Here is a 15,890-nt window from a genome sequence, read left to right as displayed (position 1 = left end):
CTTTTCATTTTATTCCCAAATTACTTTTCAAGATCATTGTTAAAACTTATTTTTTATTAGCAGTATATTGTACCTATTAGTGTCAGATCTTTTAATTTTTGCCCATCTAAAAGTTGGAAAATAGTGTCTCATAATGGTCTTAATTTGCATTTCCTGGTTACTAATTAAGTTTTTATGTCTTGTCACCATTCATGTTGCCTCTTTCTGAAATTTCTTTTGAGGTCTTTTGCCTTTTTTCTCCAGGCTTTTTGTCTTTTTCTCATAGGTAATCCTTATACATACTTTTTCAGGTATATGTTGCAAAAACTTCATAAAAAGGCATAAACTCTCATTTATGGTGTGTCCTTTTCATTTATGGTGTCCTTTGAACAAAAATTATTAATTTTAATATAGCTAAATTGATCATTCTTTTGTAGTTAGTGGTTTTTACATCCTTAAGAAATCCTTCCCTACTCTAGTTTCATAAAAATAGTCTCCCATATGGTCTGAAAGTCTTGAGATTTTCTTTTCACACTTAAAAAATTTAATCCATCTGGAATTGATTTGTTTGTTTGTGTGCTGTGTCTTAAGGATTTCATTTCTTTTTACTTCCATAAGACTTAACCAAATTTCCTATCAAAAGTTACTGAGTAACCTTTCTTTCTTTCAATCCTCTTATTGTTACCTGTCATAGGATGTATAGCATCTATTCTTTACCATTGCTTTGTTTGCTCATCTACAAGATGTCTTTCATTAAAGTTTTGCAATTTTCTTTGTAAAGAAAATTCAAAAAATTATTCTTGTACAACTTTGTTAGGTACTTTGATTTTTTTTTAAATTGCATTTTATGTTTGTGGTTGATTTGGAGAATTATTTTATAGTTTTCATCTTCTTTCAAAACAGGATGATGCAGTTGGTTGAGTTTCCAACTCTTGGTTTCTGCTCAGGTCATGATCTCAAGGTTGTGGGTTTGAGCCCCACATCAAGCTGTGCTCAGGGCATCAGTCTCTCCATCTCCCTCTCCCCCTGCCTCCCACACCTGCATGCATGTGTGTTCTCTCTCTCACTCCAAAATAAATCTTTTTTTTTTTTTTAAAGAATTCCAGTTTTGATTATTTTCTAATCCTTGAATATTTTATCTATATATTAATTTCCTTATATTTCTATATGTGCTTCCTCTGCTTATCATTTTTCATCTCTACTTCATCTACCAGGTTTTTTTCAAAGTGGTATATTCAAATCTTCTGTGGTGGTAAAGTTTTCAATCTCTACTCTTTTATTTTTTTTAAATCACTTTTGTTTAGATTTATTTTGGTACTATTCTGCTGGTTGTCCAAATGTTCATTAATTTTATAACTTACTGTGGAATAAGATTTTAAAAAAATACTTCAATATCCTGTTTATACCAGCATCCCAATTAAATCCGTAGCCCATTTCATGTTTTTTATTATCTTGACTAGTATATTGTTTCATCCTATTATTTTTAGATTTTCTCTGTCATTGGTTTTGTTGCATCTGTTTTGGTTTTATATTATTATCTTTGAAGCATCTGATAGTCTGTTGGTTTTATTTATAATAACTTTCCATTTTGTAATAATATATGCTATTTGAATTTTTTCTTATGAATTAAATATTTTAGTGGAGTATATCTTTGAATAATTCTTTCAAAATGGCTTATAATTTGGAAACTTTCTCTCTGTCCTAGCTTGCTAAAAATATTTTTTCCCTTATTCTTGAGTACTAGAATCCTGTGTTTCAGGGTACTTGGCTGCAGAAAATCCAGATTATTGTTTTTTGGCATCGTGTCTTGTAGCTGAGAAATCTGAAGTTGATCTGATTCTTGCTTCTTATTTGGAAGGTTCCCCCATAGAATCTTTGAGGATCGTTTTAATATTCTTAGTTCAGAAATTTCATCAGAACGTTTCTAATGTGATTGTTTTTTCATTATTTCTACTTTTTACTTCAAAGGCACTTCTCAATGGAAATGCATCCTAAACTGTATGTGTTTGATGAGTTTGCCTTCCAGATGTTGGGGCTACCTATCCTATTGCCAGAGGGTTACCTGAGCTGCTATTTGATTTGTTTCCCAGGCTGCTTTTGGAAGTCACTCCAGTCAGCTGGCAGTACACTAGATCTCCAGTGTTCCAAGATTGAGTTCGGCTCTTTTGTCACCTTGCTTTAATTTCCTGGCTTAAACTGTAAATGCACATCGTGAAATACCTGTGCTCTATCATCTCAGAATTATGCTGTGATTGTGCTGAAAAAAAAAAAAAAAGAATCTAACTTTTTGGGAAAATGTTTCTGTTCTCTGCTTTTTATGGAGATGTGAACCTAGCCTTGTTAATATTTTTACTGTATATTTTGCATTTTTAAAATTATTCTAAAGGTTCTGGCCTTCTTTTTGACCCTTTTTGTTTTCCAGCCCTGCTGTGTGTGTCTGTTTGTGTGTGTGTGTTGCCATTTTGGTGGGATTTAGGTACAAAGATACTAATGCATCTTGTTTTCTTACAGTCAACTGCTAACCTTTCTAATTTTTCTTCTGCTCAGGATTTTTTGTATATACCCTTTCCCTTGTTTAAGAACTATGCTTTTTTGCTGTATTGATTTTTTTGTTGCTCCTTGCCAGCCTCCTTAAATAATTGAATCATTAGTCTCAAAGGCTAAGTAAGGAAATATATGTAAGAGGTTAAAGTCAGTCCTACCTCACACCTGAAAAGAACCAATTGCTGATGGATGTGTAAGTGCTTTATGTGGGTACTAGTGAAGATAAGTCTTTCACCCTTTTTGTAAAATAGATGAGGTATTTTAGTGATCTGTAATGACTGTCACTGTAGAAGGTAAAGATTTCATTCACTCACTAAATAATAATTAAACATGAAAATTCTAATATATTTTTTAAAGTCCTTCATTTTTATTTAGCTCCCAGGAAAAAAGACAACTAAGCTTTGGGTTCCAGATGAAGAAGTTTCTCCTGAGACAATGGTCAAAGTGAGTGATATGCATATATCTATTTATTTTAATATATCAATATATCCACCAGATTGTATTATCATTAAAGTGTTAAAATTTTTATTCCTGTTGTAAAGATATAGCTATTAAAATCACCCAAGTTTTTATATTTATTGTATGACATCATCCCAAGTGCTCTGAGAGTGTAAGGCAATAATGAGAAACCTGAGGCCCTATAGGAAGCTGCACATAATCTGATTTGGGGGAAAAAAAAAGTGCTTGAAACTGCCTCCAGTTGCTGCTTCTTAGTTATCAACCTTTTAAGGGTGAAAGACATTGCCTGGTCTCTTGTGTACATTCTCCTGTTAAGTAAAAATGATCATTCAGGTTTTAAGACTATCTTTTCCGTGGGAATTGATAAAACTTTTATTTTGATTTTTAAAAAAGTTCAACCTGTTAGTCCTTGAATTAGAAGTAATAGGTAAAAACTGCTTATCACTAGTGTAGAGAGTATTGATTTACTAAAATGATCTATAGTCTGTCATGTAGACCTCATCTCAATCCACTGTCCAAGGTGTGTAGGCCGGGAACAAATATATTAAATACTGTTTCTCTCGTTGTAGTTTCTTATAAATCCAGTCATGTATATATGCGTGTACTGGTTTATATTTTATATTAGGAACTACTTTGTTATATTATTCCGGTTTCAGATGCTAATACTGTTTCTGCAGACCTGTAGAGTAGCTGATGGAATGATGCTTGATACTTCTGAGTTCCAGTATAAACCTGTTTTCTCAACCTTGACACCTGTTGGTGTCAAGCAGCAGTTTTGTGTAGGTCAAGCAACTCTGGACTAGAAGGCAGGACTCCTGCAGTTAAGCTTATGCTTAATAAATGGCCCAGAAAAGGGATCTGAAGAGTGTCTGCCACATGCCACTGTTCAAGACCCACTTAGCTGCTAAGACATAGATCTGTTGAAAGCTAAGATAATATGTGAAAAAGAGGTAATATGCACCCCATCAAAAAGGGTTGTTAGAAACATTAGAGGCAATAACAGGGTTTGAAGTACTTAATTTTAAGTACTTCATAATTATAAAATATAGCACAAAAATGGAATATAATTTGCAGTTGAGAAGTTAAGTTTTCTGACTAGGGAAGTTAACATTTTACTGTGGGTTCTAAAGAACAGAGTTTATGATGGGGAAACATTAAAAAAACAAAAAGAACCAGTCTGTAGTTAAATCATTCATTTGTCAATTGCATGGGTGGGAGGGTAAAACATCTTTAAGACATTCAGTTATCTTGATATATAAAGAAAAGAATGACTCTTTTTTCCTTTACTTTTCTTAAAAAGCATCCGTTAAAACCATTTCATTTTATTTAAGGTTGATACAGAATTTCTTTAAAATGTAGTAATGTTCTATTTGTTAATTTGTCTTTTAAATAGATTCAGGCTATTAAAATGATGGTTCGATGGCTTCTTGGAATGAAAAATAATCACAGTAAATCAGGAACATCTACCTTAAGATTGCTAACTACAATATTGCATAGTGATGGAGACTTGACAGAACAGGGGAAAATTAGGTATGTAATTATTATTTCAAAGTTCTTGCATGATATTTTAGTATCTGGTGTAATTTCTAATGGTGCAGTTTCTTTTTAAGAAAGTAATTAGTTGAACACTACATCAAAAACTAATGATGTGCTGTATGTTGGCTAATTTACATAATTAAAAAAGTATAAAAAGTAAAATACCAAAAAAGTAGTATTCCTATGTATGTGTGCATACATTTTTATTGTAATATGCTTTTGTACAGTGGTTATTTCAAAATGGCAGTCATATGTCAGAGGCAGAGTGTTGCTATATATTGTAAATATTTTAAACAAGAGATATTTACTTTTTTAAATATCTAATAGGAAAATGGTTAGTAATTTATCAGTAACTGATGTTTTGCATTCTTCTTAATGTCTGAAGGAAAAAGAACACACTAGGTAGAAGTCAACTTACTGAATCTATTTCCAGAAGTATAAATACATGCAAATGTACTAGATGTACTAGATGTAAAATTTGTACTAGATGTAAATACACTAGATGTAAATTATATAAACACATGTACTTTGTTTTGTTTGAAAAATGTAGTTTAGTATGGTGATTGAAAAAATGGACCCTGGAGCCTGGATTCAAATGCTGACACTACCATATACCAGCAAATCACTTTAACCTCCTTATGTCTCAGTTTCTTTGTTTATAAAATAAAGATAATGATTATACTTATCTTGTCTAGCTGTTATGATAATTAAATTAGTCATTATTTATGTGCTTATTTAGATCTCATCTCACCTGCTTTTATTCATGTTATTCTTTAATGAAATCAAATGTGTATTTGAATTCTACAAATACATGTGAATTACATTACTTCACTTTTATTTTTTAATTAATTTTTAAATTAACATATAATGTATTATATTACTTGTTTCAGGGGTGCAGGTCTGTGATTCATCAGTCTTACACAATTCACTAGCTCATATGCTCTAGTGTCCGTCACCCAGCTACCCCACCTCCCCACCCTCCTCCACTCCAGCAACCCTCTCTTTGTTTCCTGAGATTGAGTCTCTTATGGTTTGTCTCCCTCTCTGGTTTTGTCTTGTTTCATTTTTTTCCTCTCTTCCTTTGTGATCTTCTGCCTTATTTCTCATATTCCTCATATAAGTGAGATCATGTGATAATTGTCTTTCTCTGATTGACTTATTTTGCTTTAGCATAATACCCTCTATTTCTGTCCTTGTTGCAAATGGCAAGATTTCATTTTTTGATGGCTGCATAATATTCCTGTGTGTGTGTGTGTGTGTGTGTGTGTGTGTGTGTGTGTGTGTATCACATCTTTTTGCATTCATCTGTCGATGGACATCAAGGCTCTTTATAGTTTAGCTATTGTGGATATTGCCGCTCTAAACACTTGGGGGCACGTGCCCCTTTGGATCGCTACCTTTGTATCGTTAGGGTAGATACCCAGTAGTGTGATTGCTGGGTCATAGGGTAGTTCTATTTTCAACCTTTTGAGGAACCTCCATGCTGATTTCCAAAGTGACAGCACCAGCTTGCATTCCCACCAGCAGTGTAGGAGGGTTCCCCATTCTCCACATCCTTGCCAACATCTGTCATTTCCTAACTTGTTAATTTTAGTTATTCTGACTGGTGTGAGGCATTATCTCATTGAGGTTTTGATTTGTGTTTCCCTGATGCCGAGTAATGTTGAGTAGTTTTTCATGTGTCTATTGGCCATTTGGATATCTTCTTTGCAGAAGTGTCTGTTCATGTCTTCCTATTTCTTGACTGGATTATTTGTTCTTTGGGTGTTGAGTTTGATAAGTTCTTATAGATATTAAATACTAGCTCTTTATCTGATATGTCATTTGCAAATATCTTCTCCCATTCTGTTGGCTGTCTTTTGGATTTGTTGACTGTTTTCCTTTGCTATGCAAAAGCTTTTGATCTTTTTTTTTATTATTTTTTTTATTTTTTAAAAGATTTTTATTTATTTATTTATTTTGTGAGAGAGACAGAGTAAGAGAGAGCATGAGAGGGGAGGTCAGAGGGAGAAGCAGACTCCCCATGGAGCTGGGAGCCCGATGTGGGACTCGATCCCAGGACTCTGGGACCATGACCTGAGCCGAAGGCAGTTGCTTAACCAACTGAGCCACCCAGGCGCCCCAAAAGCTTTTGATCTTGATAAAGTCCCAATAATTCACTGTTGTCTGATTGCTAACGCTAGGACTTCTAGTACTATGTTGAATATCAGTGGTGATAGTGGAGCCCTGCCATGTTCCTGACCTTAGGGGAAGAGATCTCAGTTTTTCCCCATTGAGAAGGGTATTCACTGTGGATTTTTCATGAATGGCTTTGATGATATTAAGGTATATACCTGCTATCCCTATACTGTGAAGAGTTTTAATCAAGAAAGAATGCTGTATTTTGTCAGATGCTTTTTTTGCATCTATTGAGCATATCATATGGTTCTTGTTCTTTCTTTTATTAATGTATTGTATCACATTGATTTGTTGATGTTGAACCAGCCTTGCAGCAATAAATCTCCGTTGGTCATGGTGAATAATCATTTTAACGTACTGTTGGAACCTTTTGGCTAGTATTTTGGTGAGAATTTTTGCATCCATGTTCATTAGGGATATTGGTCTGTAATTTTCCTTTTTGGTGGGGTCTTTGTCTGGTTTTGGGATCAAGGTAATGTTGGCCTCATAAATTGAGTTTGGGAGGTTTCCTTCTATTTCTGTTTTTTGTAACAGTTTTGGAAGAATCTATATTAATTCTTTAAATGTTTAGTAGAATTCCCCTGGGAAGCCATCTGGCCCTGGGCTCTTGTTTGTTGGGAGATTTTTGATTGCTGCTTCATTGTCCTTGCTGGTTATGGGTCTGTTCAGGTTTTCTTTTTCTTCCTGGTTCACTTTTGGTAGTTTGTATGTATCTAGGAATGCTTCCATTTCTTCCAGATTGTCTAATTTGTTGGTATATAGTTGTCTAATTTGTTGGTATATAGTTGCAACTATATATATGTGTTCTTAGAATTCTATTTCTTTGGTGGTGGTTGTGATCTCTCCTCTTTCATTCATGATTTTATTAATTTGGGTCCTTTCTCTTATATTTTGTTAAGTCTGGCCAGGGGTTTATCAATCTTATTAATTCTTTCAAAGAACCAGCTCCTGCTTTCATTGATTTGTTTTACTGTTCTTTTGGTTTCTGTTTCATTGATTTCTGCTCTGATCTTTACTATTTCTCTTCTGCTGGATTTATGCTTTTTTTGCTGTTCTTTCTCCAGGTCCTTTAGGTGTAGGATTAGGTTGTGTATTTGACATCTTTCTTGTTTCTTGAGAAAGGCTTGTATTGCTATATACTTTCCTCTCAGGACCGCCTTTGCTGCATCCCAAAGATTTTGAACAGAAGTGTTTTCATTTTCATTTGTTTCCATGAGTTTTTAAAATTCTTCTTTAATTTCCTGGTTTACCCATTCAACCAGGTCAGCCTGGTTGCTCTTTAGCCTCCATGTATTTGAGTTCTTCCCAGCTTCTTCTTCTGCTTTTTTCTTTTTTTAAGAATTTATTTATTTTACAGAGAGAGATTACAAGTAGGCAGAGAGGCGGGGGGGAGGGAAGCAGGCTCCCCGCTGAGCAGAGAGCCCGATGCAGGGCTTGATCCCAGGACCCTGAAATCATGACCTGAGCCCAAGACAGAGGCTTAACCCACTGAGCCACCCAGGCGCCCCTCCAGCTTCTTCTTGCGATTGAGTTCTAGTTTCAATGCATTGTGGTCTAAAAATATGCAGGGAATGATCCCAGTCTTTTGGTACCTGTTGAGACCTGATTCGTGACCTAGGATATGATCTATTCTGGAGAATGTTCCATGTGCACTAGAGAAGAATGTGTATTCTGTTGCTTTGGGATGGAATGTTCTGAATATCTGTGATGTTCATCTGGTCCAGTGTGTCATTTAAAGCCCTTATTTCCTTGTTGATCTTTTGCTTAGATGATCTGTCCATCTCAATGATGGGGGTGTTAATGTTCCCTACTATTATTGCATTATTGTCAGTGTGTTTCTTTGATTATGTTATTAATTGGTTTATATAGTTGGCTGCTCCCATGTTATGGGCATAAATATTTACAATTGTTAGATCTTCTGTTGGATAGACCCTTTTAAAATATATAATGTCCTTCTTCATCTCTTATTTAGTCTTTGGCTTAAAATCTAATTTGTCTGATAAAAGGAATGCCACCCCAGCTTGCTTTTGATGTCATTAGCATGGTAAATGGTTTTCTACCCCCTCACTTTAAGTCTGGAGATGTCTTTGGATCTCAAATGAATCTCTTGAAATAGCATATCAATGGGTCTTGTTTTTTATCCAGTCTGATACCCTATGTCTTTTAATTGGGGCATTTAGCCCATCTACATTCAGGGTAACTATTGAAAGATAGGATTTTAGTGCCATTGTATTGCACTATGTATGTATGCACTATGTAGAGACTATTATTGTATATTGTCTCTGTTCCTTCCTGGTCTGTGTTACTTTTTGGCTCTCTCTTTCCTTAGAGGACCCCTTTCAGTATTTGTTGTAGGCTGGTTTGGTGATTGCTGATTGTTTTTGTTTGTCCTGGAAGCTTTTTATCTCTCCTTCTATTTTCAATGACAGCCCAGCTGGATGTAGTATTCTTGGCTGCATGTATTTCTCGTTTAGTACCTTGAATATATCATCCCAGTTCTTTCTGGCCTGCCAGCTCTCTGTGGATAGGTCTGCTGCCAATCTAATGTTTCTACCGTTGTAGGTTACAGATCTCTTGTCTTGAGCTGCTTTCAGGATTTTCTCTTTGTCTGTGAGATTTGTAAGTTTTACTATTAGATGTCAGGGTGTTAACCTATTTTTATTGATTTTGAGGGGGGTTTTCTGTGCCTTCTGGATTTTGATCCCTGTTTCCTTCCCCAAATCAGGGAAGTTTTCTGCTGTAATTTGTTCCAATATACCTTCTTCCCCTCTCTCTTCTTCTTTTGGGATCCCAATTATTCTAATACAGTTCTGTCTTACGGTATCACTTGTCTCTCAAATTCTTCCCTCATGATCCAGTAGTTTTTTATCTCTTTTTCTCAGCTTCTTTATTCTCCATCATTTGTTCTTCTATATCACTAATTCTCTCAGAAGAGGATTTATCCTAGCAGTTACAGCCTCCATTTTTGATTGCGCCTCATTAATAGCCTTTTTAATTTCGACTTGGTTAGATTTTATTTCTCCAGAAAGAAGAAATCTCTAGTATTTTCTATGCTTTTCTCTTGCCCAGCTTGGGTTTATCTTTATAATCATCATCCTGAACTCTAGTTCCAACATCTTACTAATGTTCATGTTGATTACGTCCCTGGCACTCAGTAGTGTCTCTTGTTCCCTTTTTTTTTTTTTTTTTTTTTAAGTGAGTTTTTCTGTTTTTGTTTTGTCTGGAGAAGAATAGATGAATGAGAGAACGAAATGTTCAAAGGGTAACAACGACCCCAGAAAAAATATATATTAAATAAATCAGAAGAGACCTGAAACTGGGGGAAAAAGAAAAAAAAATAATATTATTAGGCTGGTGAATAGAACAGAGCCACATACTAGATTTTGGGTGTATTTTGGTCTGTTAGAAGAAACTGTCTCCCAAAATTTTAAAGAAAAACTTATATATGTACAAAAATATGGGTAAATACAATGAAGGGATGGAATATGATTGTAAAAATGAAAATTAAAAAAGATTTTAGAAAAGGAATTGATAAGATAAGTTGGTTGAAAAAAGAAAGAAAAAAAAGAAAAAAAATTAGAGAATGTGATCAGGTAAGACAATAGAACCAAGCCATATACTAGAGAAGAAACTGTATACCAAAATTTTAAAGAAAGAGAAACTTATATGTATACCAAAAAATAGGGTTAAATACAACGAAGGGATAGAATATGAGTGTAAAAATGAAAATTAAAAAGTTTTTAAAAAAGGGAATTGGTAAGATAGGATGTTGGTTGAGAAAGGAAGAAGAAAAATTAAAAAAAAAAAAGAAACACAGAAAAAAAATTAAAAATATTAACTTTGAAAGACTAAAGAATCATGGGAAGAAGCCATGAATTCTATGCTCTGTGTTCCCCTAGCATTGAAGTTGGTATACTTGGTCTTAGCTGGAGTTCTTACTGATCTTCTAAGGGAGGGAGCTGTTGCAGTGATTCTCAGATGTCTTTGCCCGAGGCGGAACTGCACTGCCCTTGTCAGGGGCGAGGCTAAGTAATCTGCTCTGGTTTGCTCTTGGTAGCTTTTCTCTGAAAGCTTTCCCTACAGCTTTGGAGGAGGAAAATGAAAATGGTGGCCTCCCAGTCTCTAGCCCCAGAGGAGCCAGGAGCTCAGGTCCCCATTCCTCAGTACATCCTTAGAAAAAAGCAGTCAGTCACTCCTGTCTCCCTAGTCTCTGGCCACACTCGTACTCATCTGACCTCTTACCTAGCATTTCTGTCTCTGGCACATGACCCCATTTGGAGTTTCTGAACCTAGCAGATTCTTGTGGTGTGTTCCCATGCCACTTCTCCAGCGGGGAAGAAGGGGAGCATCCCCATATCTGTGGCTTTTTGGGCCCTGCTCAAAGAGTAGTGGCCCAGCTGTGATGTGGATCATGGTTTATGGCAGCCTCGAGCTGAGAGCCCACTCCTTGGCTCTATCTTTGCAGCTGGCTTCCCTGCTCTGATACTTTGGAGCTCTATCACACTCAGGCACCCCCAGTCTTTCTGTAACCCTGAGCGTCCTGAGATCACACTCTTCCAGCGAGGGTTCCAACCCCTAGTTTACCGCTGGAGCGATGTCCCTCAGCAGAGGGGACTTCTAAAAGTTCTGATTTTGTGCTCTGTTGCTCTACCACTTGCTGGTATACCGCTGGCTGAGGGAGGCTCCCTCCTCTTTGGTCTGTCTTCCCAAATATCACCTCAGATTCACTTCTCCACATGTCCTACTTTCCAGAAAGTTGTTTCTTTTCCGTTCATAGAATTGCTGCTATTTTTTTTTTTTTTTTGATCACCTGTTGAGTTCGTAAGTGTTCAGAATGGTTTGATAACTAACTAGCTTAATTCCTGGGACCAGATGAAATTTAGGTCTCCTGCTCCTCCATTGTGTTGTTCCTCCCCCCAGTTCACTTTTAAATAAAACATGTCTTTTTATAAAAACTTGGTCTTCAAAAACTTAGTTGTAAAGTATTTAATTTAATTATTTATCTTTATACAAAATAAACTACAGTAAGAAAAACAGACTTTCCTTTAATAATGGTTAAGTGAATTACCTTATAATAGCTACTTGGAATACTGCTATTGATGCACCTCTGGCACATGTAACTTCAGAACCTTATAAATGTTGACATGCATTCAGTCAGTATTTTTTACATAATCCTTAGGAAGATAAGGGGACATTCTTAAACCAATTAGATCATTAGATTGTAGAAGACCAAGAATGTGTGTCTTTTATGTCACTCTCAGTGCTGTATATATGGTAGACACATACTTATTTTATGAATATTTTATCTTTTACCGAGGAAGAATATAGGGGGTCCTAGTTAAGAAGTTACAACTTTCCATCCTTTTCCGGATTTGTCTAATATATCACTATATAAGGATGGATTGTTTAGATATTTTTATTAGTTAAGAGTTTACTAATCTTTGAGGTGTGTCCCATTAAGCAGAAGTTTTCTTAAATTTAAAAGAACATTTTTGGTAATATTTGGAAAGTTGAATTTGAACTCAAACTTGTGATGTTTTCCACTATGCCTTCTTTCATTCTTCTTTTGTACTTAGAACATTAGTTTTAGTTGGCTTGATTAACACATTAGGACATTTTTGTACCTAATCTGTAAGTAAATACATATCTAAAAAAATCCATACTGAAAGATTTTAGACCCAGTAACTAAACATACAAATAGATTTGTTCTAAGCCTGGCTAAAAGCTGTTTTGTGTAGGATGAAGGAATGAAATGACTTTAGTATAGACTATGTTCAAGAGAAGAGTTTTGTAGTATTAGACACCATCTGTCAAAGCTAAGTAAACATAATAGGATATTCATTATTACTAAATTGTCTTTGATCTTTTTTTGGCCACAGGAATTTTTACAAAATTAGGTATAGCAAATGGGAATGTTTTTGTGCAGACATTTAAAAATCTAACTTTCTTTCTTTCTTGCTTATTTTTTAGTAAACCAGATATGTCACGTCTGAGACTTGCTGCTGGGAGTGCTATTGTGAAACTGGCACAAGAACCTTGTTATCATGAAATCATCACATTAGAACAGTATCAGCTCTGCGCATTAGCTATCAATGTAAGGAGGATGGCCATATAGAATATGACTTTATGTCTTTGACTTTTAGGAAGAAAAAAGTCCGCTATGATGGTAGAGATAAAAGTTTTGAATTGTCTCCTTTTGGAAATTATATTCATGAGTAATGTTTCAGAGTTCTAAAACTGTGGTTTAAGTTTTGGGTTGCTAACCTAGTACATTTGATTTTTGTTGTTTGTAGTAGCTCTCTTCTACAGAGTCACCCCAGTCACTGAATAAGTAAATACTGAACCATTGCTTATAAGGAAAATACAGGGGTGGTTTCTCCTATCCTCTGGTCACAACATTTTTGTCAGTCTATTAGTATATAATTTAAAGACAAATTATTTAATATTATAGTCATATCATTAACATTGAACTCATGACCAACAGAGCTGTATTTCATGCCTGAATGAAGCTTTACTAACATATTTTCTTCCTAAGGCACATCACAACCTTCTTGCTTTTAGGAACACTGAACAACGCTATGCTTGGGAGCTCTTTTAAACAACAAAATCACCAACAAATGCACAAAAACACAAAAAAATGTGGCACTAAATAGACTGTCAAAAGGACACTTGTTTATAATACGAGCACTGACATAACAGGCAAAACTTTGCTTCGTTCAGCTTCAGCTAGGATATTGGTCAGACGATTCAATACGTTTGTTGCTGTACTCATTTACTCACCAGTAACCCTGAAAATAACTTTTAGTGAGTAGGCAAATTCACAGATTTAGAATATTTGTTAATAATGAGACTTTGAATGTATGTAGTTCATAAATGGAAGGAAAAAATACACAGAAATTTACAGTTTTATAAAGATACGGTATAGATTAATTTTAGGTCAGAAGCATTTCTTATAATTCAAGCCAGTTAAATTTTCAGATTATTAACAGTGATATGCGTGGATTCGTATTTTTCTTACAGATTTCTTATTAGAGTAATATAATATTTGAATTGTATCCCTTTGGAAGTTTTTAGCAGCATTGAGAAAATTAAAAACGACTTCCATAATAATAAATATATTTCAGTGTGAGTTTTTAATTCATTATTTGGTCATTTTACACTGAATTTTCCTGTTCTTTTCCAAGTAGTCTTACGTATAAGAATTTGGCACTTACTTCAGGGATAATTATAATTTTTCTCTCCACCCTTCGTTCTGCTTATTTAAAAAATTAGTGCATATGTGTAACCCCTAGACATAAACAATCATTTATTTTTTTAATTGTAATCATTTTGTCAGTTTTTGGTGCTTTAGTCTTTAAAATAGCTCTTCCACATCTTGTTTTTTATAATTTATTTTAGTATTAGTGTTGTAATTCAGGTATTAAACTAAGCCATTTGAAAATGAGATTTTGGTGAGTCCATAATTTCCTGGTTTAATTTTCCTCATTTTTAATTTTAGGGATAATCTTATTTTGCAAGAGAGTGAAAATTGTTTAAAAAGTATATATTAGATTTCTTACAAGTAAACAACCTTTGTAATTATTGTTTTTTTAATTGGTGATTCTTGCAGTCTGTTGATTTATCATGTTCTTGGTCTGATGTTTCTAAGGGTATTGGTGCTACCAGTATTGAAGTGGAAATTTTTATAGAAGTGTGGAAGTATGTGAAAGAAATGGGCTTTGTTTGAAACTTACTGTGTATAAGAAGTATGTACAAATTATAAAATGTCCTCTGTGAAAAGCATCCACATTTACAAACTTCTAGAGATTTTCTAACATAATATGTGTTATATATTACTATCTCATTCACCAAATTCCCAAGGACGAAGTTCAAATTCCCTAAGTTTTAAGATTGTTTTTGAATTCTGTTGACTGTGGAACATATGTTAATGGTTAAAAGTTAGTTATTAGTATATTCTTACAACTTTCAGACATGCAGTTACACTCTTCTGAACAAAACCTTTCCCTAATTGTTGTTCTTGTAAACCACTTGCCTATCTCTTCTTTTTCTTTTTATTATTTTATTATTAGTTTTAAAAATATTTAATTTATTTATTTGACAGAGAAAGACACAGCAAGAGGGGGAACACAAGCAGGGGTGGGTGGGAGAGGTAGAATCAGACTGCCCACCAAGCAGGGAGCCTGAAGTGGGGCTCAATCCCAGGACCCTGGGATCATGACCCAAGCCGAAGGCTGTTTAACAGCTGAGTCACCCAGGTGCCCCTATCTCTTCTTTTTAAACCGTCAGACCTCAGAGAGTAATCTATATCTTTGTCTCTCTTACCCTCTTATCTCTCACTCCTCAATAATTATTCTTTTGGCTTTTGCCTTTCTTGTTTTTCAAAAATGCTTTGTTAAAAAGCCTCAAATCCCATGGTCTTCATCTTCATTATACATGTTCTTCCTGCACTATTTGACAGAGTTCATTGCTCCTTTATTCTTGAAATTCTTCTGGGTTTCTATTTCCTGATTTTTGTCATACTTCTCTGACTTCATTTTGGGTTGTTTTCCTTTCCTTTAAGTGTATGTTTTCTTTCTTTTTAAAAAGATTTTATTTATTTGAGAGAGAGTGAGCCTGAGAGCATGATTGGAGGGGAGGGGCAGAGGGAGGAGTAGGCACCCCTCTGAGCAGGGAAACTCCTGACATGGGGCTTGATCCCAGGACCCCAAGAGCATGACCTGAGCCTGAGCCGAAGGCAAACACCCAATCAACTGAGCCACCCAGGAGCCCCTATCAATGTGGATCTGCCCATGACTTAATTTTCCACTTACACATTCTTTTTTGGCCATCTCATTTTCTATGTAGGTGACTCCCATATTAGCAACATTAACTTTTTTCAAGTCAGAGTCTGGTCCCACATCTGAGGTTAAACAGCAATTTCAAACTTTTATGTTCTGTCAATGTGAAGACTAAATTCATAATCTTTCCCAAATCTATTCTTTATTGAGATGTAGAGCCTCGTTAAGTGTTAAATAAATCCAAATGACATTTTTAGATTGAAAAGCATGAGTTATGTTTGACTATTTGCTTGTCCTTGCACCTTGTTGCAAAAGTGTGGATAATCTGTCCTATATTTACTATATCTTTTCATTCATATCTTCTTAACTATTCTTTTTTTTTTAAGACTTTATTAATTTATTTGACAGAGATCACAA

At 34.9% G+C, this 15,890-nt stretch overlaps 1 protein-coding gene across 2 annotated transcripts in view; it reads left to right on the top strand.

The window, feature by feature from the left end:
* Positions 1–15,890, top strand: part of PDS5B (PDS5 cohesin associated factor B) — a 195,303-nt gene that overhangs the window by 154,205 nt on the left and 25,208 nt on the right. For both annotated transcript variants that reach the window (XM_080799689.1, XM_080799688.1), the window contains exons 22-24: positions 2,899–2,967; positions 4,376–4,512; positions 12,667–12,790. In XM_080799689.1, coding sequence (XP_080655815.1) covers positions 2,899–2,967; positions 4,376–4,512; positions 12,667–12,790 — 330 coding nt within the window. The remainder of the gene's footprint in view (positions 1–2,898; positions 2,968–4,375; positions 4,513–12,666; positions 12,791–15,890) is intronic.

This window comes from Martes martes (genome assembly GCF_963455335.1).
Source record: "Martes martes genome assembly, chromosome: 3".
NCBI classification, from domain to species: Eukaryota; Metazoa; Chordata; class Mammalia; order Carnivora; family Mustelidae; genus Martes; species Martes martes.
Note: the sequence above shows the minus strand (reverse complement) of the source record. Positions and strands in the feature narration are given on the sequence as shown.